General features: G+C 41.0%; 4 protein-coding genes across 4 annotated transcripts; 3 read left to right on the top strand and 1 right to left on the bottom strand.

The window, feature by feature from the left end:
• Window positions 1–27: 27 nt before the first annotated feature.
• Window positions 28–8026, top strand: acadvl (acyl-CoA dehydrogenase very long chain). The gene is made up of 21 exons (XM_079580745.1): window positions 28–168; window positions 399–506; window positions 575–638; window positions 1239–1310; window positions 1667–1739; window positions 1813–1877; window positions 1954–2088; window positions 2164–2308; window positions 2444–2573; window positions 2672–2797; window positions 2869–3067; window positions 3898–4002; window positions 4121–4207; window positions 4284–4346; window positions 5844–5945; window positions 6178–6275; window positions 6441–6513; window positions 6620–6692; window positions 6757–6829; window positions 7544–7619; window positions 7797–8026. Exons 2-21 carry the CDS (start codon window positions 412–414, stop codon window positions 7932–7934), a joined length of 1992 nt encoding a protein of 663 aa, XP_079436871.1. The 5' UTR covers window positions 28–168; window positions 399–411; the 3' UTR covers window positions 7935–8026.
• Window positions 8027–8075: 49 nt separating this feature from the next.
• On the bottom strand, window positions 8076–10366 carry LOC306981186 (olfactory receptor 10H2). Its single transcript, XM_079580743.1, has 2 exons — window positions 9329–10366; window positions 8076–9236 (listed from the first exon to the last, which is right to left on the bottom strand). The coding sequence occupies exons 1-2, from the start codon at window positions 10303–10305 to the stop codon at window positions 9128–9130; spliced, it is 1086 nt and encodes a 361-aa protein (XP_079436869.1). The 5' UTR covers window positions 10306–10366; the 3' UTR covers window positions 8076–9127.
• A 3179-nt stretch (window positions 10367–13545) lies between these two features.
• On the top strand, window positions 13546–16664 carry LOC306980988 (placenta-specific gene 8 protein-like; the record flags this gene model as incomplete). Its single annotated transcript, XM_079580534.1, has 6 exons — window positions 13546–13654; window positions 13739–13884; window positions 14638–14747; window positions 15900–15918; window positions 16275–16361; window positions 16584–16664. The coding sequence occupies 6 exons, from the start codon at window positions 13546–13548 to the stop codon at window positions 16662–16664; spliced, it is 552 nt and encodes a 183-aa protein (XP_079436660.1).
• A 1362-nt stretch (window positions 16665–18026) lies between these two features.
• On the top strand, window positions 18027–22040 carry LOC306981187 (cornifelin homolog B-like). Its single transcript, XM_079580744.1, has 4 exons — window positions 18027–18188; window positions 20736–20849; window positions 20934–21079; window positions 21787–22040. Exons 2-4 carry the CDS (start codon window positions 20738–20740, stop codon window positions 21913–21915), a joined length of 387 nt encoding a protein of 128 aa, XP_079436870.1. The 5' UTR covers window positions 18027–18188; window positions 20736–20737; the 3' UTR covers window positions 21916–22040.
• The last annotated feature ends 2336 nt before the right edge of the window (window positions 22041–24376 follow it).

Below are 24376 nucleotides of genomic sequence, written 5' to 3'. Positions count from 1 at the left end.
TTTTTTTAAGTTATGAAAGCCTTGAGGTTTTAGAACTACACTTCCCATGAAGCACTGCGGTAATGTGTGGCATCCGGAAAGCTCCCACTGAAGTAAAAAATAGAGGGCTACTGGGTCACTGGACAATTATCCGACACCAGCGAAGTTCTAGCACACGGGATCGAACAAGTAAGATATTACCAGACCTAGATGTTAGCGAACAGAAGACCTGTTATTGTAAATCATTAGTATAGCTTTATAACCGACGGTAACGCTAATGGTGAGCGCTAACGTTACAAAACAATGTTACTAGCTTTAGCTAGTTAGCCACTTCTGATCGGGCGTATTAATGTTGTATTAATGTTGTATTAATGTTGTATTAATGAACATTGTTAGCCTATTTACCGTCTGTCTTTAAGGAACATTAAAACCATGCTGCTTCGTAATGTTAGCAAGTCATCTGCGTTGTGCAGCGCTGTCCTCAGAAACCCTTCAATTTTGTCTGGGTACGTCCGATTTATACTACAGTACAGATGATATTGAATCAATATTTCATGTTTTATTCATGTTAATGTTTGTGATTGTCTCCCTGCAGTCAGGTTCAGGCCGGTGCTGTGATCGCAGCCAAGAATGCACGTTATGTAAGCCAGTCAGCGCAGGTAATTCATCCGAAATGTATTAGATTAGCGATTTGGTTTTGATTTTGTTGTTGTTGTTAGTTTAATATTCGTTCAAGCTACATAAGTTATTATTGTGTAGTGTACTAATACGGTGCCACGCTAGGTAACCCGAATGACATAACCCCTCCCTCATAGTTAAAGTGGAGGAAAGTTCACTGGTCACATGGCGCTGCTGTAAAGGTGACACACAAGTGTCTGAGGGTGTTGTTGTCCTCTGTCTATCTCATCAACACATGATTACAAACTTTTAAATACATTCAGAGATTAAATATTTGCACAATTAGCCTGACCTGCCAGATTACACGCCTTTTCCTATTATTTACAAAGACGTTCCTGCTTTTGAACAAACAAAAAGAGGTGCATTAGTGATACACATACCTTTGCTTATGAAAACTATCTTCACATGGTCTTTTTGTTAAATATGCTGTTTTCCAAATAGATCAGAGTCTGTAGGTTCACTCATGAGGGTTTAAATCATGGCTCAAGAAACGTACAGCTCAAGTTATATAGAAAATATCTGTTTATACTATATGTGTGGTAACCTCTGCAAACTTGTCCATGCTTCTGTTCTGCGTTTAGGCGGTGTTGGAGAAGCCAGCTGCGGTGGGAGTTGATAGCGCCACAAAAGCAGAATCAAAGACTGCACCTGCTGTATGTTTATTTCAATCCACTAATCTGTTTCCCTTTAAAATAATTATCTTTAATAACAAACAGAAATCACTGGATGTGCCCAATTTGGCATCTACTTTATGCAGTGACATGTTAGTAATAAATGATCGGGGCATTAATTAAAAAGGCCTTTAGAAAGTAAAGTGGACATGTCGTTGTAAAGCAGGAACCTTCAACAGAAGAAATGTTCTATTTGGGTTGAAACAGTTTACACAGTACTGATGTTTCTGCAGATGTGCAGAACCTTAGCACCCTGTTTAAACAAACATTTCTTTCACAATAGAAGGGTTGACATTTTTCCATTTTGTATCGACTAACAGGATCTATCTTTCCTACAGGAATCAAAGTCATTTGCTGTAAATATTTTCAAAGGACAAATTGCTACTCCTCAAGTGTTTCCTTATCCTTCAGGTATTCATTTTTACTTTGTATTAACATGGTTCAATGAATTTCCAATAAATAACTTTTATCTTTTGTGTCTTAGCTTTGAATGCAGAGCAGGAAGAGTTTCTCCGTGAACTTGTTGGACCTTGCGCCAAATTCTTTGAAGTAAGCGCTTTAATTTGAGTCAGTTAAAAGTCACACTCCTTCAACACTGTTATACTTAGAGTTTCTGACCTTTCAGGAAGTGAATGACCCGGCAAAGAACGATGCTCTGGAGAAGGTGGAGGATCACACCATGCAGGGCCTCAAAGAGATGGGCGCCTTTGGGCTGCAGGTGCCGGCTGACCTTGGTGGCGTTGGCCTCACCAACACACAGGTTTGTCCACTTTGCTTCAATTATAATGTTAAAGTATCGTAATATTATTGTGTTTGCTGACCAATACGTGTACAGTATGCCAGACTGGTGGAGATTGTCGGCAGCCATGATCTGGGGGTTGGCATCACACTGGGTGCTCATCAGTCCATTGGCTTCAAAGGAATTCTACTGTTTGGAAACCCAGCACAGAAGGAAAAGTACCTGCCAAGACTGGCCACAGGTAGAGGACAAAAATGAATGTTTTCCCAGATTTCAGTTGGTCATGGTTGTTTGCCACTGGAGTAAATCATGTAAGGTGTTGCTACTGTTTTTCTAGTCAATTAAAAAAAAAAATCATTTTTTTTTGTCATTTTAGGTGAAGACATAGCTGCCTTCTGCTTGACAGAGCCGGCCAGTGGCTCAGACGCTGCTTCTATAAAAACAGTGGCCGTACAGTCTCCCTGTGGAACTTACTTCACATTAAGTGGTGGGAAGATCTGGATCAGGTGAGAACATGGCTGCTGTACTCATTTATACCACAAGGAGGCGACATTCTGCAACAAATGCATTTGAACATGGCGCCTTCGTCTTTCCCTTTTGGCAGCAATGGAGGCCTGGCTGAAATTTTTACTGTGTTTGCCAAGACACCCATGAAAGACCCAAAGACTGGCGAGATGAAGGATAAAATCACGGCCTTCGTTGTGGAAAGGAGCTTTGGCGGAGTGACACAGTGAGTAAAATAAATCAGTCAGATTCAGTCCACCATTTCTGCTATCATTGTTTTAATTTTGTATCTCTCAGTGGCCCCCCAGAGAAGAAGATGGGCATCAAGGCATCCAACACTGCAGAGGTGTACTTTGACAATGTCCGCGTCCCGGCCGAGTGCGTGCTCGGAGAGGTGGGCGGCGGTTTCAAAGTGGCCATGAACATCCTGAACAATGGGCGCTTCGGCATGGCCGCTGCCCTGTCTGGCACCATGAAGGGTGTTATCACAAAAGCTGTACGTAACCACATTTTCTTCTACTGCTACTGTCATTTATTACACTGCATGTTAGATGTTGGGGAATTTCCGTATCAACCACAGCTCACGCCTCACACGTACAGCCTGTTACTTATAGATTGCACCAGATTAGGTCTGACAAAGGGACACAATACATGACCAAAATAATGTTATGGAAATACAGGAACAAAGATCTTTCCAGAGCAGTCTTTACATTTACATTTTTTTTTTCTTATTGTGAAGTCCTGGTAACAAAAACATTATGAAACTGAGCTTGAAGCGCCTTCTCTTAAATGTGCTCAGAGTTTGGGAATAATGATACAACACTAAACCAATAAAGGCATGCAGTAAACAGGCTTGTTTTGTTATCATTACAAGCCCATTTGCAGAAAGAGGTTGCACATCCAAGAAATGTAAATGTACCTGCGTTTCCCGACAGCTGTAAAATAACAAATGATATCCAGGCATGGGTGTGTCCACACTTTTATTGCTTAGTTATTCTAGTGTGGCACCAGAGCCGTCTATATTAATGTTGAAAGACTACATTTCACTTTTATTCTTTAGATTCCTAGGTTATGACTAAGTAAAATTGAATTGAATTAGTCATTGAATTGTGGGGTGGCACCTGGAGGTCCTGGGGTGGCCGGTGCTACCCTTGACTACCCCCTAGACACACCCCGATCATTCTGATAATGTCTAGATGTGTCGTTTTGAAACCTATTCAGTTGAAATATTAGTCGCTCACTGAATCCTGCTTTCATGTCACTGTGTTTGGATCTGTTTTTTTCCCCCAAATATAATTCCTATAATGCCTCTTCTTTTGAAATCAGGTGGACCATGCAACCAACAGAACCCAGTTTGGAAACAAGATTCACTCATATGGGACCATCCAGGAGAAGATGGCTCGTATGTCTATGCTGCATTATGTCACCGAGGTAATAATCCCATGCCTTTTTAGGATTTATCCAACTATACTTAACTTTTAATGTAGCACGAAGAGTTGACGGTTCTGTTCTGTTTCCAATCACTGCTGTTTCTTTTTGACATCCACAGTCTATGGCTTACATGATCAGCGGCAACATGGACAGCGGCGCAACAGAGTTTCAGATCGAAGCCGCGATCAGCAAGATCTTTGCCTCTGTAAGAAGCGACTTCACACTTAAAGAGTTGTGACGTTAAGCTGATGAGTTTGACATTGCGTTGTGTTCATTTACAGGAAGCGGCTTGGACAGTGACCGATGAGTGCATTCAGGTTATGGGCGGAATGGGATTCATGAAGGTCAGTGCTCGCTGCTTTCTACAATCCAAAAACAGACAACACAGCGCTTCAGCTTTAGAGGTTGATGATGAGGGTGTTCATCTTTAGCTTATTATTAAAAAAAAAAGAAGATTATTAAGGATGCCCTCCCACTTGTCCATCCGAAGCGATCGCACAAAGCAAAGCAAACTTGCATTATTTCATACCGCTGGGATTATTTTCCCTTCATATTTCACGTGCCGTGGCTCATGCTTTTGCCTCACATAAAAACAAACAGCGCTGTGTGATGATGTCATCTGGCTGCACTACTCAGTTTACTTGTGCAGGTGTGAGGGCTGGCCAGCAGGGGGCGGGTGTGAAGCCAAGACCTTTCCTCAATCGAGGCATACTTGAAATCATTTTTACTTTTATGACTGTTCAGAAAACAGAAAATATTCAGCATAGTCTTTTGATTGATAAATAAATAAAATAAAGATAGGCAACCAATAATCGTTTGAATAATCGTGATTTCAATTGTGATTAAAATCATTTCTGGTAAACTGGTAAAAAGCTCTAATAAAGTCACTACAAACTGTTACTGTAATGGATGGGATTTATCAGTAGAAACACGTGAGTAAGAAGGTAGTGTGTGTTTATTGTAATTCTTCCCCTCATTGGTCTTTACTGTTTGCATTCTGTGGTTTGAGAAACAAATATTAATTACTGTCAGTTCCTGGTGGCTTCAGGTACTCTGTAAATACTGTGGCTAATTTGAACTGGCATGCTGTTCATGTGATTGCATTGCATCTTCAGTTCCATGTAATTAGGTTGGTTAGTTCCCATCTTAAGTCTGTTACAGTGTTATTCAGTCATGTGCCGCAACCACAAAAAGGAAGCTCTTTGCAGTGGGGGACGAAAAAGGTCTGCTGAAAAAAGAAATGTGTTGAAAACAAGGCGGCAAACACAAGACTTACAGTTATAATTCCCGCAGCAGCTATTGTCTTCTATAGAAAGACCCGAGAGTAAAGATGACTCAGTTTCATTGCCTGTTTGAAAAAGACGAGCACAGGCAAAATTGAGCAGCATTGAAATTACTTCCTTTTCCGCATCAAATGCTTCAGAGCATTTTCAAACCTCTGCATATTCTATTTGTGAATACACTGGTTGCAATAAAGAAGTAAAAAAAAAAAATCAGAAGGAAAACTACCATTTCATTAAGGCACAAGTATTTTGTGCAGCGTTCAGTTCTGGCTATGTGTTTTGGAACTTTCACACCAGTTTGGGGTCAGTGGAAATTTCCGTTTGTTGCCTCATAAGCCTTGAGTGTAGCTTTTAAGAATAAAAAAATAAAAGAACCTTTCGATGGCTTAAGTAGAATAACAGAATATAGAGTTTAGGCCTATCCCACAATGTATGTCCTGAATATCTTGCTGACCCTTTTCATTCCTCTGATAAGTTGATTGTTTTCCTTTTTTTTAATGTTTGAAAGGCGCCCTTAAATCAAGTGCCATTAGTATTTTTAACGCTGATGTTTTGCAGGACTGTGGTGTCGAGAGAGTGATGAGAGATTTGAGGATTTTCCGCATCTTTGAGGGAACCAATGACATTCTCAGGCTTTTCGTGGCCCTCAATGGCTTCCAGGTAAACAACACTTCCTTTTGTCCCACAAACAAGTGAGCTGTGAAAACGCAAGTTCCTTCCTTCTAGCCACACCACATTTCATGCAACATCTGTAACTGTTTACTTTGCATCATGTCTCCTTACTGGACACGATATTGACAGAAGTATCTGGGGTTTCCCCAGAGGATTGGCTTACTCAAATCGTGACCGAAAAGGGAATATATCATTAACGCTTTCTCACCTTTTATTGCAGAATGCAGGAAACCAGCTCAAGGCTCTACAAAAAGCCCTGAAGAGCCCAGTTGCTAATGCCGGCCTGTTTGCCGGAGAGATCACCAAGAGAGTCAAAAGGTTGATCAATGATTAAAGAATTGTTTTATTAAGTGGAGAAATTAAGAAACGAGAGTTAACGAAGAACCTGATGTTTATTTAGATCATTTTAAGCACACAGAAAGTACTGGTACAGCTTTGCCTAAAAAAACATGTGACTCTAAACATTATTTTTCTGTCTTATAGAAAGGCCGGATTGGGCACCGGTCTGTCTCTTCAGGGAAGTATCCACCCTGAGCTGGCCCGCAGCGGGGACCTGGTACGAGTTCCAATTTCTTGATGGAAATGTAACCTTTTGTGGCAGTCATGAATATTTCTAATCTCAGCCCTCATCCTGATCGCCTTTTCTTTGTTTTACTCTCAAGACTGTAAAAGCCATTGAACAATTTGGCGCTGTAGTGGAAGAGCTGCTGATCAAACATGGCAAAAAGATCATTGGTGAGTTGAGACACTGTTTAAAAGGTCATCTTTGTCAGCCCTGTAACCCCATTTCTTTTTCCAGATGAGCAGTTTGTTCTGAAGCGGGTGGCTGACTGTGCCATCGACATCTACGCCATGATCGTGGTTCTCTCAAGGTATTGTTCAGAACAGAAAAGACAGCTTCACACACCCACACACACTTTCCTTGATACCGGTCATTTTCTTTGTCATTGGAAGGTGCAAAATCTTATCTCAATGCAATGATCACATCGCATATCTTGCATTGTATGTCATCATGGTTTCAGGCCAAACAAACCGTTTTAAACCCTCTTAGATCATTACATAACCAGGCCCTGAAAATCCTCGGCGGTACCACCACTGTGATGAAAAATACAGTATACTAAGCTTCGACAATCTGATCAGGTACTCCGATATCCGCCTGGTACATAAAATCCTTAATGATGCTGCCTCAGCCCCTTTAAAAACATGTACAGCTGCACTCTCAGCTAATAAGCAGAGCATTACGGTCTGTATCCAGGGGTGACTGCAATGTTCCTAAAAGAAAGTCTGCCTTCTCTCAATCAGGCTTTTCCTATAAAGTCACAGCTTCTCGCGGGCAGTTTTGTAACTTGCCAATATTGCACCTTGTAACTTGCACTTTGTATTTGTATATTGCACTTATAGTTGTAAATTGCCTGTGATATGTAATTCTTAATTTTGTTATGTAATTTTACTTGTGTAGGACTACAGAAGGAAATTAGCATAGTGCTAAATCTGGTCTGTGTAACTGCACACTGTCCTTTCAGTAAACTGAACTAAAAGTACATTTTCACTCTAAACGAGCCTCCTACACTGTGCTTCCTCTGCAGGGCGTCTCGCTCTCTGAGTCAGGGACAGGCCTCCGCTCAACATGAGAAGATGCTGTGTGAGACCTGGTGCATTGAGGTGAGGACTTTGGTCAAAAAGTGATACAAAGCAAAACATTACCGCTGCTCACTGTAGCCTCTACCACATGTACCTGACGTGTGGGAGGTATTGTGAAAGCTAGAAATGAGCTGCATTCCCAACTACCCGTGATAATGGGAGCCCTGATTGTGAGTGCCTTTTCTTCTTTTCTTTCAGGCCCATGAGCGAGTCATGAGGGAGATCAAGAACCTGCGCTCCGCTGAGTCCCGGCAGGTGTTCAAGAACCTGAAGGCCGTGTCTGCTGCCATGGTGGACAACGGAGGAGTGGTGTCCCCTCACCCACTGGGCTTCTAAAAACACCACAGCCATTATCAGTCGGCCAAGTACTTTTTATGCATTTGTTTTTGGCTTCTCGCATATTATAACCCACAAAACGGGAAGTCCAGTTCTAAAAACATCCTATTTTTAATGTGTGACTCAAATTTGCTGTCAACTTTTAGTGGTGTTTGATTTACATAGGTTATTAAGGGATGAATTGATAAATCTTGTCTAATCTTAGTTCTCAAGATTACTGCTCCAATTAAGACTTGATTCAGGGCAGTGGATGAGGAACATATCAATGCCATTATTTCAGCGTAGTTTCAGTGTTGGATGTATCTACGAAACGCCTTGTCAGTGTCACAAAACCAGGACTGAAAGCCTTTCAAAACTCAAGTACTGTTATAAATCCCTCAGACTATATGAACTTTTCTGTAGTGACACACTGCTCTCCTGCTGCCCTGATGGTAGTTGTAGATTCACGTACCGCCAACGTATTGTAAATAAGGAATGAACACAATAATGAAGCTTTAGTGGTTTTATTCTATGTTGGAAAGTCCACAGAACATTGGTCCAGAGTACTGTGTTTGTTTTATTTATATTTGACGTCTGAAATAAAGATGCATCGTTGCCTTGCCGCTGAATACAAACATGACTTGTAAATGTAGCTGTTAATAAGTACAATTCAAATGACTTCTTTTTGTAACATTTTAAACATGCTATTAAACACTATTGCTCTGAAAAGTATTGAAGCCGTCCACTTCCTAGATCTGCTGTTTTTTAGAGAAATGTGCACATTTGGTTTCACTTCTGCGACTGCATTTCCAAACTCAAATGCTCGGCTGGAATGACTAAGTGACTCGTCCAACAGATGCAGAGAATGTGCTGCTGTACAAGAGCAGACTGAAAGCCCTTTATGTGAGTTACCACAGAGGTGCGGAGATTCAGATCTGAGGCATTTGGTCTGATATGAGAACATCCCCGGTTTATATTTTAATCAGCCACCATGAAAAGTACATTCCTTATTGAGAAAGTTCCTTATTAAGAAATAATTTAATAAAAATAAAATGTTTAGCATTTCACAACTTCACAGTATGCATAGAGTCATTTACTATTAAAACACAGCTTTGTTTCTGGACCAGCCAGAATTTAAACAAGAGTCTGAAATGTCCCATTGTCTCCTTAGTGTCTTAACACTGTCCTACTGTCCCAGCTCCACGTCTTCAGCATCACGTCAGGGGTTCCTGTAGCATTGGATCACTTTGGTCCTGTTCCTTCAAGTGAGGGCTCTCCTGAGTCTCCAGAGAGAGAATGGTCTGTACTGTTAGAGTCCGCTCTCTGTGAAGAGGAATAATAAATACAACATATTGTAAGAATCTATATTGACCGATATGTGAAACATTTTTGTACGTTAGGTGTTTTAGACATACCTTGCTCTTTGGTGACTTGGGGTCCAGTTGGCCTGCACAGTCCATCCCAGAGCTCTCTTCAGGTGTCCTGTGCAACAGGGAAACCTGTGACTGAGTTCCTCCTTCAGTTCCTCTTTGCGCAAACCATAAATGACTGGAGCAACACACTGCGCCAGATTAAAGAAGGTGAAGATTATCACTGCTGACAGTTCTTTGGTGCCTGGTCCAATAAGCGTCTTTCTGTGAAGTATCGTGAGGATCAAGCTCACAAAGTTAGGGAGGATGTACACAGCCAGCTGCGTGCCATGGAGGGCTATCGTTCTGCAGCCGGTCCTGTTGCGCTTGTTTAGCACCCCCAGACGCCGGGTCTCCACCAGGATGCGCACATAGCTGTAGAGGATAAGTACTGTGCACGCGGAAAGGAAGATCATTTTGTACTGCTGGCCTTTACGCAGCTGTTCTTGGTCGCACAGTCGGCCTGAGCTCACGGTGTGCGAGGATGGTCCCAACAACAGGCTGAGAGGAAAGATCAGAGCTATAATCCACGTGCATGCGCCCAAAACCCACGGCCACCGGGAAGAGGCGCGCGCTGTGTAGCGCATGGGATGGCACACGGCACAGTAGCGGTCGAGTGCCATGGCCGTGAGCGTCAGCAGGATGTTGGACCCGCTACTGATGAGAACAGTCACCATCACCCCGCACGCGGCGCGTGTGGACTGGCCGCCCATGTGCAGCTGTAAGTAGAAGATACAACTTGTCCCCAAGTAGAGCAGCGCTGACACAAGCAGGTGAAAGACCAGCACAAAGCGGGTGTGACTCCTAAGTTTCTCCACGCGGACGATGGTCGAGTTGATGATGATGTTGAAGAAAAGCAGCACTGAAAAAGACACCGCTGACACGTAGAAACGCACACACGTGTAGTCTCTGGCCTCCGCATCACCACTGCTGTTGTTGAACATCTCAAGTGGGGTTGGAGAGGATTTCTCGAGCATAAACATGATATCCACAGCAGATTTGTGGGGTTAGGCCGCCTCTTGGGTTCATCTTCCTCCTCGTAAGCTTTCATCAGACTGAGCCAACTCTGAGCGAGCCGCTTCCTTTCACTTGACACGTCATGTGACAAACGACAGTTAAATAAACAAGGCACATTGGGCGCACTCGTCTTCTTGATCCTAAAGCTATTTAATCAGATCATTAAGTCTCGCTCGCCCGGTAAGGCCGAGCCATGGCCAGAGAGTAGATAAGGGGACTGTGTACTTCATTTTAAATGTATTAGGCTATAACATCATTATACGGTCATGCATTTCAAATTAGGCCTACACCAAAAAAAAAAAAAAAAAAAAGTTGGGCGAGACTCATAGATATTGCCCAAGCAAGCCTATTGATTAAAAAAAACAAACACACATTTTTTAATAATAACGGTTTATTAAGACATCGCCTTAATAAACCAGACTGTAGAGTAGCGCCCCCATACGGCATATTACTGTATTGTAGCCAATCGCCACACGAGGGCGCAGGTGTATCATTCATTTCCCTTTCCTCGGCGTTGGCAGTTTGCACAGTAAACCAAATGTATTTTTTTAGAAAGGTCTTGCTGATTTTCTCACACATTTTGTAATCGCATTTTTGGACTTGCACATTTAATTGACAATTTAATAATAACAAATGGCAAGCAGGAGTTTCGAAAAGGACGGGTCATGAAAAGGGGAGAGGGTTTATTTCCCTGTTCCTTCTTTTGCAAAATGACGATATTCTGGATATGAGTCATGTGTTGTGTGAACCCTGATAGAGCTGCATCCCCACCTCCTCTTTATGCGCGTGTTGTGGGCGTGTCCTGTGGGTGTGGCGTCACAGGTATCTGCTCTGGGAAACGCTCTCCACTTAACTGCAGCACATGATTTTTCCCTTTCAAACTGTGACATTTTTAACTCATTTCTAGCTCTCACAATCCCTCCTGCACATCGGAATTGTTCGAGAAAATTAATTAGAGGCATGTTTCACGCCCAGAGCCGGTTCTTCCTGTACGCAAACTACGCAAGGTGCGTAGGGCCCCCGCAGCCGCAAGGGCCCCGCATCTCAGTCAAACAACGGTGTTTTTTCACTGATTAATCAACACGTTGTTAGGGGGACAGGCTCTTCCAGCGCGCACTCACTCTCCGCCTACTTTTGCCACATATAACACCAAAATGGAGCAGTCTGCTGAAGTGAATGAGCAGGAGAGACCGACCGCCTTCCCCCGTCACTTTCAAAGCGCGAGTGCTCGTCCGCTCGTGTCCCCGCTAGGCCGTCTGTCTCCCGGCGCTCGCTTCGACGACCTGCTCCTCCGCGACTGCACGTCACCCGTGTCCCGAGCGCTGCTCTCATGTTTTCTCTGCGTGGTCTCTGGGCTGCAATGGCCACACTCTCATTTAAACTCTCTTCTTGTTGTGTCTGGTGAGTATAGGGTATCAGGACAGTAGTTTGGCGAGTAGACGGGAGTAAAAAGCAGTTCTCCGTGGCCTTTTTGTGTAAAAGTGGAGTTGAATCCACAGGGTTCTCATGATCACAGTAACTTACAGTAACTCTGGTTCTCTGAATGTGCAGAGTCTATAACGAGTTGGACGACTCACAGACTAATTCTCAGTGGTCAGACAGAAATAACCGTCAGGTGCAGGTTTCAGTTAGTTTTAAATCAGCGGTTGCCAAATTGTGGGTCAGGGACCAGAGGTGAGAGAATGACACAATTTGCTATTTACCATTTTAAAAAGTTTATTTTATTTTTTATTTATTTGACAGGGACATGTACAGGAGCATTAATCAGCATGAAAAGATGCTTTGTACCAGACTTTAGCTCTTGGAGCTAATTTCCATCTGCAGTCCCCGAGACAGACAAATACAAAACACTACAAAAAGCATAAAAAATACAGTTCACAATATTTACAGACAGTATTTACATTTATATACAAATTTTAAAAAAAGTACATTTTATTAAAAGGAAAACGTGTTCCTCTATAGTCTATACCCACCCCTACCCTTGTCAGATGTCAAATTTAGTTGTTGCTGTTGTTGTTTTCTTTAATGCTGACATGTTTGATTTCCCAGAAAATGTTGTTTCACACCCAGGCAATATCGTTTTAAGTTTTTGCATAATTTTAGTGCAGTTGGAAGTTTGTTCCATTCAGAGATAGTTTTAAAAGAAAATGCTGATTGTCCTAATGCTGTTTTTCGTTTTGGTATGGTACATTGTGGGGGAAAGTGGGGGAAATAGACTAGTAGTCGTCCTAAATACCAGTCTAACAGTGGTTTAGTGGTTAGTGGTTCTCACACCCGGGGGCAGGGCCTCAATTGAGGTCTGTATGTTCCACTTCTGCCCTGCACTACTGCACAGTGGAACTGTTTTTGACCGTAAATGGATTTGCTCTTCGTCGAATAGCCATGGGACGCGCACTGTAGGGCCCCGTGTGGATTTTTGCTTAGGGCCCCAGAAGGGCCAGCACCGGCTCTGTTCACGCCTGTGTTCAAGCTTTGAGTGACGGCAAAGCGACAACCAGCCCTTTCGGATACGTCCCCCATTTCAACATTTCCCTTTGAACCTTTTATACTTTGTGATCAAATGTAATCTCTTAAAGTAGAACCTGGCTTATTCATTTGTATCCACACTGAACACTGGTTGTCTAGACAGAACAATGGGCGTCACACTCGCACTGAGGTGACTTATTCGACACAGAGGGCTGTAACTGTGGATTTTATGGTTATTAGCCCACCATAAACCGTGGTCGTGATACATTTCCACAATCAGAGACGGGCAGACAAAGAGAAAAGGTAAGAATGCTCTATTTAATGTCGTACAGGCCTCAATTACAACCGAATTATAAACTTTTAGACTAATCCTTTTTGATCTGTCCAGCGGGTTCACACATATTCTTTAAAAAGGTCACCACTTGGATGGAAATCTATTAAAATGTTACCTTGTTTTTGTGAGCTACATTTGAGCTCGTTCTAGCTAATTCACATTTGCTAATAATTTGAAAAATGTTGTAGGTCATGTGGATTATTTTGTGTAAAGAAGTTCAAGAAAAATAAAACCCACTTGTGATCATGATACAACAAAGTACTGCATGGTTAAACATTCACCATTTAATTGTGCAGCTTGCTTTCAGACTATGAGGAAGAAAACAAGATTATGGATCCATGGAGTAGAACCACGGAGGAATCTGATCGACATATATAAATGTATTCTGCTCTTTGTTTTCCCAGAAATGGCCGTTCAACAGCAGCCAGGTCATGTGACAGTGACCACAACTCTTGCTCACGGTCCTGGAGTGTGGAGCACAGGGGTGTGTGACTGCTTCACCGACATGGGGACCTGTAAGACACAGATATAAGACAGATATTACATAGAAAAGCATCTTTGTTTACCTAATGATGGCCTGGTGTTTTACCTGCCTTTAGGTTGTTGCAGCTACTGGTGCTTCCCCTGTCTCCAGTGTCAGACGGCCAGCAAATATGGCTGGTGCTGTGCCATGCCTCTGCTGGACTTCTGCTGTGTGGTCTCCTGTATCCTCCGCGGCAACATCAGACAACGCTACAACATCCCTGTAAGACTTAGAGATGCTCTGGTCAAGTCTACTCTCCTGTTGAGAGACGAGCTCATGCTGTCGATCCCTGTGTCAACATGAACTGGCATCGATACATAAAGACTGTGTTTAAACAACACTCAGTGATCAGGGACATTTCACTTCCACTGACCTCTGAAAGTTCTGCATTACAGCTTTAGTTGTTTTAGCGTAGCAGGTTATTTCCCTCTATTGTACAAGACAAATCGCTTGTAGCTGTGGTCATGGTGGTGGTGCCTGCAAAGCACTCAGTCTGATGATACATGTTTTCAATCACCCTGTGGCTGAAAACATGTTCCATTCACTGCCTTAACCTGGACTGTATTGCCAACTTCTTTTTAAATGAAAGGCACATTGAAAAGTACTTTGGGAATATCTTGTCTTATTTAAGTAGTGGATGAAAAATCTAGTTGCAATCAATGTTTATAAGGGCCATTTGACCACAAGTCAACCTTGAATCTAGTTGTAAATGTGTAGAGGGAGCGGTTCAGATCTTATTTCTTCAGTAAAATGCAACAAAGACAGAAGTTAATCATTGACCCAACCTACAGTTTTACCAATAAACTATGACTCAAACACACGAGGAGAAAACAAAACAACTGGACTCAACTGAACTCTACTAATACTACTATTGTCATTAACCTTATTTTAAGCAATCAAGTTACTTAAGTCTTTGTCTGTAGCGTTGTGTTTGCCAGACTTGACTAACCAAAAGCTTGTCTTTTGTCTCCGCAGGGCTCTCGCTTTGACGACTGCATTAAGTTAGGTTTGTGCTACACCTGTGTTTGGTGCCAAATGCACCGTGAGCTCAAGATCCGGGAAAACCAAGCAACAAGCGGCACTGTGTATTAGGGTGGTCCTTAATTATGCTTGAATGTTTATTTGTTTTTTGTTTTGTAAAGCTCCATCACCTAAATTTTGTTGGGATAGTCAGGAAAACTCTCATTTACTCCTGCCTCATTGACCTTGAGGTTTGCCATTATCGTTTACCCATACAGTTTGTTATCCAATTGAGGGGAAAACATTACAAGGAGAGTTTTCTCTACGATTGCAATGAAATCCAAGGATTGTGCTTAAATTTTCTAGATTTCAATTTTAAGGACCGCCCTTCTCGTGTGTGGCACCACTCACAGCTCTTTGGCACATTGAGTTGCCTTGTGTGTGAAATGCGCAGTATAAATAAAGCTGCCTTGCCTTGCATTTCACTTTGTTCAGATCGATGTGCTTTATAATTGTTTATTTTGATACAAATCTTGTTGCATATACTTATTGTGTAAAGTATGTACTAGTGGCATATTGGTTATAACTAATTAATAAACAAATAAATAAATACTACACTATGCCTATTGTCATCATTCACAACAGGACAGAAAGGTGAGGCATAATAATACCTTAGGAGGTATTGAGTGCTCTTAATGTATTATTACGCCTCACAATATACTACCACTTTTATCCGCTTACAAAATCGACATGTTTAATTTTGTGTAACTATACTTGGATCGTGCAACTACTCACGTAACCGTATTTAAATGTATTTAAAAACGTGGAAGAGCTCGGTCGCTTCGAACTTCACCCCCGTTTGGGTCCATGAGGAGAGGCTAAATGCTAACAACAGCTTCAGTCTTTTTGCGTGACTGAGGACACGCGTAAAGAACAGACAGTTACGCATCAACTCGTCTAAGCTCCGGTAAGAACATATCTCAGTGTGGAAAAACGGTGGCCTGTTCCTTTAATATCTGTTCTGCTGCACCTTTAAGCGGCTATGCATTAACACTCAATGCAGGTAGCACCAAATAAACAGTAAATGCAATGAACTCAAATACTGCTGCATATTATTTAAATAACTAGCACAGATAGGATCTAAATCGACATATAGAGGGCAGACAGAAACTGGACCTGACTCCTGAAAGATCACTCATCGACGCCCTGAATCAATTTACCAGAACCAAAGTGAGATTAATAACAAAAACACTAATTGTCTGAATCTGCAATTTCAGATTTAAAAGCGTTTTTAAGGTACATTATAACAAACAAGGTGTGTGTGGATCGGGAAGTTTGGGCATCTCTGCTGAGACTGCTGCCCCCGCGACCCGGCCCCGGATAAAGCGGAAGAAAATGGATGGAAATGGATGGATAACAAACAATAAAAAGTTGCTAAATCATAATTGATTTAATAAAAAAGGCTTAGTCTGTTGCGGCCCCCGACCAACACTGGGTTTGCATATTTGGCCCCCGGTCCACATGAGCTCGAGACCCTTAATCTTTATGAACTCAGCTCAATGGTGTGAATTGGTATTTCCCCAGCGGATTGGCTGACTCAGAAGTGAACTAAAGTGAAAATATCATTAACACTTTCTCATCTTTTATTGCAGAATGCAGGGAACGAGTTCAAGGCTCTGCAAAAAGCCCTGAAGAACCCAGTTGCTCATGGCAGTCTGTTTGCCGGAGAGATCAAGAGAGTCTAAACAAAATTGAAATACAAGCATTTGTTTGATGATGAGGTCATTTTAATAATCGAAAATGTACAAACAGAAAGACATAACATTACCATGACTGGGCACGTCTCCACCTCGTCTCCATGGTGTTGACCAAGGGCAGCAGAGTTTGAGATTTAAACAGGTTAGGTTCTCATCCGTATCCATTCTTTGATCCTGAACCTGTGCTCCACTGAGTCCCGGCAGGTGTTCAAGAACCTGAAGGCCGTGTCTGCTGCCATGGTGGACAACGGAGGAGTGGTGTCCCCTCACCCACTGGGCTTCTAAAAACACACACCGCCATTATCAGTCGGCCAAGTACTTTTCATTCATATCACATATTTTACGTCCTATTTTTAATGTGTGGCTCAAATTTGTGGTCAACTTTTATTGCTGTTTGATTTACATGGGGTAGTAAGGGAGGAATTGATACATCTGATCAAATCTTATTCCTCAAGATTACTGCTCCAGTTAATACTTGATAGTGGTGGAGGAGGAACAGATCAACGCCATTTTTTCAGCTTGGTTTCAATGCATTTTCAAAGTGAAATGCTTGGCTGGAATGAAGTGACTCGTCAAACAGATGCAGAGAATATGCAAACTGAAAGCCTTTCATGTGAGTGACCACAGAGGTGCAGAGATGCAGATGTGAGGCCTTTACCACAGCTCTGATATGAAAACCACTCCAGTTTACATGTTATTCACCGTGAAAAGTACATTCCTTTTTAAGAAACTTCCTTATTTAGAAATATTTTCAGAAAAATAAAATGTATACCATTTCATAAACTTCACAGTGCATGCAAAACACAGCTGAAGTACTCAATATTCTTGCAACAGTGCAGATACAAGACCAAGGATTTGTTGTCGCTTATTTATTGTGTTAATACTACTTTTCCAGCTCGTTTTTGTCGCCCCACTTTTTAGATTTAGGTACTGCTGTTTTTAGACTTGGGCAAAGGCCACACAGGAGAAAATGTGCTCGGTTCAGGTGGGGGTTAAGAGGTCAAGACATGGGAAATACGCGGTACGAGGTCACGTGCTTTATTTTTTCTCGGAGACAGGAAGGACGACTGGCCATAAAATATGAAGTGAAAGTAAAAAGTATTAATCATAAAATGTACTAAAGTAAAAGTATCAATAATTGGTACTTTTTACTGTCACTTTCCACCACTGCCTGTGAGAGTCTCGCTCGCCTATAGCTTTGTCCAGAGTTGATCAGGGAATTGTGATTTTAATTTTAAATGTATAAATGTATAAATGTATAAATGTATAAATAAATAAATAAATAAATAAATAAATAAATAAATAAATAAATAAATAAATAAATAAATAAATAAATAAATAAATAAATAAATAAATAAATAAACCAGCCTGTAGAGTAGCGCCCCCATACGTCTATTACTGTATTGTAGCCAATCGCCACACGAGGGCGCAGCTGTATCATTGATTGTCTTTCCTTGGCGATGGCAGGTTGCGCTGTGATTACCAAATGTATTTTTAGAAAGGTCTTGCTAATTTTCTCACATAATTTGTAATGGCATTTTTGGACTTGCACATTGCATTGAAAAGCTGAGAATAAAAATGACAGGCAGGAGTTTCTGGGGTCATAAAGACCTATTTCCCTGTTTTCCTTATGCAAAATGATGATATTCTGATCAGGATATGAGTCATGTGTCGTGCTCGTGCACCGAGGAGATCATTCGACAGAGAGGGCTGCACCTGTGACTTTATGGTTTTTACGAACCTCCAAGTTCCTACAAAACGTGGTCGTGGTAATTCACTTCTACAATCAGAAGCAGACAACGAAAGAGGGTAAGACTGCTCTATTTAATGTCGTTTAGGCCAAACTTACAACTAAATCATAAACTTTTAAATATTTACACTATTTTTGATCAGTCAAGTGGGTTCACAAATATTTTTTGGAAAACATTTTCTTTTTAAATTAGGAACTAATTAGGATGAATACATCTTTAAGATTTTTGCTATTTTGCCGTCTCCTTATGATAATGCGTAATAAGACGTAATAAGACGTAGCCTAAAAAGGGTTCACACCACTTATTTCAGTCAACTGGTTGTTTTTTGTTTGAGACATAAAATAAATGATGAGACAAACTTAAAACTGTCACGTCATATAGTGTCCGTGTACTTTTGCGTTCATTGTATTTTCGATTTTAAAAGCAATAGCCTATGTATATTCAAAAAATGCGTATCATGTACTGTTAGAATATGAAAAAAAGACTATTTTGTTTTTTATTTTGTCTGTATAAGACATTTACTTGAAAATAGACACTGTCAACAGAGAACATACAACAAATTAATTGAATTAATTGATTACGTTGACTCGTTTTCTGCGTCAATCTCAGTACCCGGAAATGAAACTGCTTTGATTAGGAGAACAGCTAATTTAACTTTAGTAGAACAGAGTCTCTTGGCTAAAAGATAAATTCCAAACGCTGTTGACCGGTGATCCGCGTCTGGCTTTCGCGTTGCTCACTTCGTGCGCTCGGGCCATGTGACGTGCCGTTTACGCACGGTTATTCCAGGAGATCATCTGATAAAATGTGCTCAGTGCGTTCTGTGAACATAGCGCGGCTCGTGTACCATCAATGCGCACTCAGACTCCGCGGTGCGAGGACAATACTAGACCGGCATAAACAGATGCGTAAAGATGGCCAAGTTACAAGTGCCCGCGCCGACCTATTGCTATCCAAAGCCAGCAGTGTTCGTTCTGTATAGGTTACCTGTTGTTCATTAAAGCCTAACTGCGCTGTCTAGCCTGCTGAAGCCATATCTGCCTCATGACCCAGCGACATATAGGCTGTTCGCAGATTGCTGAACTTACTGTAGGCCGAGGTTGTGCCCATAGTGATGATGATGCCACAGACTGGACAGCCAAAACGATCCCCTCTCCCCTTCTCCAGCAAAGAGAGAATCTACAATTTGTAAAACATGGACATTCACGAGGAGCACAATGTTTATGTTGCAGTGGCCTTCTGTTATGCGCAAACAGCCACCAGCCAATGCTTTGACACGCTTTATGCATCTGTGGCTGCCCGTCTGGAACCACGCGCAGCGCCACTTTTAATGCTCTAGACACCAGACACACTGGCCAGGTTTTAGGCGCGTTGATGACCCTGCTCTGAGTAAACGCATTGCCTTTGGGACGCGTTTTGACATATATTGCATTGAAGGTGAATTGGAGCGGCCACACTGAGCTGTGCGTAACGCGCGCCAGGGGCAACGTGTGTTTGGCCCCAGAGCCACAGCCTGTCAGGACTTTTGTCACAACTTAAAGACTTAGATGTAATAAACTTTTATTTTACTGTTTTCCTCAACGAGCAAGTTTCCCTTCCGGGTTTTTGAGCTGAAGTAGAAAAGGATTCAACTTAATAATAATAATAATAATAATTAAAAAAACAAGCTTTATTATTTTCTTTTTCTTTTTTGCACGCTCGATTTGGAAAAAAAATGTCGGATACAGTGCAGAATAATGATGTAAAAAAACACAATTCTTGATTTTGCACTAAAAATATAATGAACACAATTAAGTATACAGGACTGACATCTGAGTTATTTAAACCAGTTTTTAGAGAAAAGACACTTTAATTTTTGTCATTTAAAAATCTACTTTGATCTATTCTAGAAATAAAAGTCACTTGTGATGATAATAATACAAGAAGGTACTGTATGGTTGGACATTCTCTATTTAATTGTGGTGAATGCTTTCAGACTGTGATGAGGAAAATAAGATAATGGTGGCTGCACAAGTCTCCTCTTTTAACCCCTTAACACCCACCTTAACCAAGCACATTTTCTCCAGTTTTACCCAAATCTAAAAGCTCCTGGACTGGAGCTCACAGCTTATAGGCCAGTGTAACACCTAATTTGAAAGCTAAGATCAAAAAACTGATCGAAGCTTCTTCCTTGTTTTTGTTTTCACGTTTTGGTCATTTTTAGTTGCATTTTTAATCACGTTTTTGTCGCTTTTTGTTCACGTCTTGTCACGTTTTCATTGTTTTTTGTCACATTTTTGGTCACGTTTTGTGTGTGTGTGTGTAGTGTAACGTAACTGATCAAGCCACAAAAATGTGACCAAAACATTCAAATAAGCAACAAAGATGTGATGAAAACCCAACACAAAAACAACACTCACAACAAGGAAGATGTTTAGATGAGTTTTGTTTGTTTTAGCTTTCAAGTGAGGCTGTACGCTCCAGTCAGGAAGCTTTTAGATTTGGGTAAAGCCGAACGGAAGAAAATGCACTCGGTTAAGGCGGGATGAAATAATAGGGATGAAAGCACTGAACCAGGGAGGAATCTGATCTACATCAATGTAAATATTTTGTTTTTGTTTTTCAGAAATGGCCATTCAACAGCAGCCAGGTCACCTTGTGACAGTGACCACAACTCATGCTCACAGTCCTGGAGTGTGGAGCACAGGGGTGTGTGACTGCTGCTCTGACATGGAGACCTGTAAGACACAGATATAAGACAGATATTACATAGAAAAGCATCTTTGTTTACCTAATGATGGCCTGGTGTTTTACCTGCCCTTAGGTTGTTGTGGCTACTGGTGCTTCCCCTGTCTCCAGTGTCAGACAGCCAGCAAATATGGCTGGTGCTGTGCCATGCCTCTGCTGGACTTCTGCTGTGTGGTCTCCTGTATCCTCCGCGGCAACATCAGAGAACGTTACAACATCCCTGTAAGACTTAGAGATGCTCTGGTCAAGTCTACTCTCCTGTTGATAGACTAGCTCATGCTGTGGATCCCTGTGTCAACATGAACTGGCATCGATACATAAAGACTGTGTTTAAACAACACTCAGTGATCAGGGACATTTCACTTCCACTGACCTCTGAAAGTTCTGCATTACAGGTTTAGTTCTTTTAGTGTAGCAGGTTATTTCCCTCTACTGTACAAGACAAACAGAAATAACATGTAGCTGTGGTCATGGTGATAGTTTCTGCAGAACACTCAGTGTGAACTACACAGGAAATCAGAATCATAACGCCAATCACTCTGTTGATGAAAACATGTTCCATTCACTGCTTTAACTTGGACTGCATTCCTTTTTTATGAAATTAAAAGTATTTTAGCAATATCTTATCGAATTTAAATAGTGGATGGAAAATTCAGTTGCAATCAATGTTTATAAGGGCCATTTAAACACGTCAACCTTGAGTATAGTTGTAAATGTCAAGTGTAGAGGGAGCGGTTCAGATCTGCCCTCTTCAGTAAATTGCAACAAAGATAGAAGTTAATCATTGATCCAACCTACTGTTGGCTAATGCCATTTGCAACACACACTACTTACTGCTACTTCTTGATCTGAGACAGTTGTAATTAACAGTAAGCCTTCGTCTGTTTGGCAGATTTGACTAACCAAAAGCTTGTCTCTTGTCTCCCCAGGGCTCTGGCTGTGACGACTGCTGTAAGATTTGTTGGTGCTACGCCTGCGTTTGGTGCCAGATGAACCGCGAGCTGAAGATCCGGGAAAACCAACCAACGAGCAGCACTGTGTTTGTCACTCACAGCTAAACTGCAAGATTTTTCTCATGCATTTCACTTTCAGAGAGCTTTTACAATGTGTTTTATCATTGTATGTTTTTAGACATGTTTTATTGCATATACTTGCTGAGGATCTCCAACTCTTCGGTCTTTCTGTGAGAAAATGTCTGTAATACGATACACAGATTAGAGACACTGTTGTTCCTTACACCCAGAGAGTTGTGGAAAAATCCTCCTGACCTTGGCTTGCCACATTTTGCATAAAATTTTCCTAGTCTGACAGACGACCTCTGTAGAACTCGCCAAAGAAAAATAAAAAAAACCTTTTTAGTTTCCTTGTTGTTTTTGGAAAATGCATTTCAATATTGTTATATACATTATTTACATATCCAGTAAATTCCACATATTTGATCATACAGGTTTTGTGTCCATATTATTGTAGGCAAGAGATGAAGAACCTTTCAAGGCCAACAATGTGATAAAGATTAATAGGCTTCTAAATTAGTCTCGGAAAAAAGTCAATAACTGATGAGACATTAAATCACTTTGTAGATAAGTCCATATTGAAATCAATTATTTCAAGTATTATCAGTGCTTACAAACAAACTGTAGGAGCGCTCGCGGGATCCGACTGATGTGTGGGCGATATGGTGCTCCGCAGAATCCCGAGAAGGCAGAGGATAAATAAATACATTTATTTAAATAGCGTTTACATAAATTTCACTAGAATCTGATTTTGTGTGACTTGGATCTCATTTTCTCTTTCCCTGTGTTTTGATACATTCTATCAAGGGTCTTAAACTAGTTGCTCTATTTCCAAATAGCAAAGGCTGAAAAAACTCATGTATTAAGTCACATTTAAAGCCACACCACATGGAATTTTACCCAATGAACAAAATTGAAATACAAGCATTTGTGTTATGACAGATATTTTCATCATTGAAAAATACCTCATGAATGTACAAACAAACATGAGCCTTTATATAAAATGCAGAAAAAAAGCCAAGGCACTAAAAAATAATTAAAATGCCTTTATTAGGCATGTCTAAAATAGACTTAATGGGATGTTTCAAGATTTTGGACATAGGGCCTCATTCCCTTGTCATCCAGAGTGTTGTTGATTTCTGGGTATATTTTTTAATTCATGCAATCCTTATATTTGAAGAGTTTAGTGGTGCTAGGCTAGTGCTAGACCAGTGATTCTCAACCTTTTCGAGCCGCGACCCCCATTTTAAATATTGGTACTCAAATGATAGGTCACACCGTGAGAAATCGAAACATTTACATAATTCTTAAAAAACAAAGAAAAAAACAAATGGCTAAAATAAAATTCATCAAATTACAAACATATAATGGCACTCAATAAATGGCACACAACAATAAAATATTATAATATACGCTAATAAAAATATGCATATTTTATCTACATGATCTGGCGACCCCCTTGGGTGGTCCCGACCCCCAGGTTGAGAACCACTGTGCTAGACTATAGCGCATGTCTATGGTAACTATAGCCTGCATTAAAAACAGTCTGACCCAAGCACAGTGCACCAGAGGCAAATCACATATAACACCAGACGATCCATGTAAATGTCGTGTTGACTGAATCATTTTTGAAATATAACCATTTTGCATTTAAAAGAACTTATGTTGGAGCTGCATCAGCTTCCTGGTTGTGAGCTATGCAGCGGCGGAGTGATCTGCTCGGTCACCGGATCTACATTAGTTTGTTTACCTGCATTTCTACATGTGGAATTCACAAAGGACCTTCCTACAAATCAGATATGGCAACGTTTGGAGGACTTTTTTAGGTTTTTAATGCAGGCTACTAGTTACCATAGACATGCACTACCTTAGCACTAGCCTAGCACAACTAAACTCTTCAAATATAAGGACTGCATGAATAAAAAAAAGAAAATCTCCAGAAATCAACAACACTAGTAAATGAAGCCCTTTGTCTAAAACCAATTTTCATTATTTAAAAAATGTATATTTTCCATAACATGAAATATCCCTTTAAAGCCCAATGCCTTTCAGCCCAAGCTTTTCTCCATTTTGATGTGACTAAAGTCAGCAGAATTTGAGATTCAAACAGGTTAGGTTTTCATCCAAATCCATTCTTTGACTACCCACTGCAGTACTGATTTTTTATTTTTCTTAGAGAGCCATTTAACTGGGCAATGAACACACTGAAAACAATCTGCAATCATTTGCAAATGATCGCTGTTGTCAAAGTTGTCACCTTCGTCTTTCAACAAAAGTTAAACCGTTTTTAGATTTTAAAGGGACTATACAGAGTTTAAAAATGATAAAAGTATTTATTTTCCTAACCCTACATGTTCCAGCCATGTCCTAATGTGTAGTATGAGCCCCGACCTGTTCACCACAACTGCCTCTAAAATCCTGCACTGTCACTCAAAAAATGGTTACTTCGGGTCTGAAGTGCCGTCATGCACGAGCTTTAAATTACTTTGAGCAAGTCGTGCACACT

The sequence above is a fragment of the Gobius niger genome, assembly GCF_951799975.1.
Source record: "Gobius niger genome assembly, chromosome: 21".
In the NCBI taxonomy this organism is placed as follows: Eukaryota; Metazoa; Chordata; class Actinopteri; order Gobiiformes; family Gobiidae; genus Gobius; species Gobius niger.
This window is presented reverse-complemented; position numbering and strand designations above follow the sequence as displayed.

Bases quoted from the DNA above. Each gene is read 5' to 3' on its own strand.
- LOC306981187 (XM_079580744.1), top strand. From the start codon at position 20,738: ATGGCCATTCAACAGCAGCCAGGTCACCTTGTGACAGTGACCACAACT. The intron at 20,850-20,933 runs GTAAGACACAGA...ACCTGCCCTTAG, and splicing joins CTGCTCTGACATGGAGACCT to GTTGTTGTGGCTACTGGTGC. The intron at 21,080-21,786 runs GTAAGACTTAGA...TTGTCTCCCCAG, and splicing joins GAGAACGTTACAACATCCCT to GGCTCTGGCTGTGACGACTG.
- LOC306981186 (XM_079580743.1), bottom strand. From the start codon at position 10,305: ATGTTTATGCTCGAGAAATCCTCTCCAACCCCACTTGAGATGTTCAAC. The intron at 9,237-9,328 runs GTATGTCTAAAA...TCCTCTTCACAG, and splicing joins CCAAGTCACCAAAGAGCAAG to AGAGCGGACTCTAACAGTAC.
- acadvl (XM_079580745.1), top strand. From the start codon at position 412: ATGCTGCTTCGTAATGTTAGCAAGTCATCTGCGTTGTGCAGCGCTGTC. The intron at 507-574 runs GTACAGATGATA...GTCTCCCTGCAG, and splicing joins TACGTCCGATTTATACTACA to TCAGGTTCAGGCCGGTGCTG. The intron at 1,311-1,666 runs GTATGTTTATTT...TCTTTCCTACAG, and splicing joins AATCAAAGACTGCACCTGCT to GAATCAAAGTCATTTGCTGT.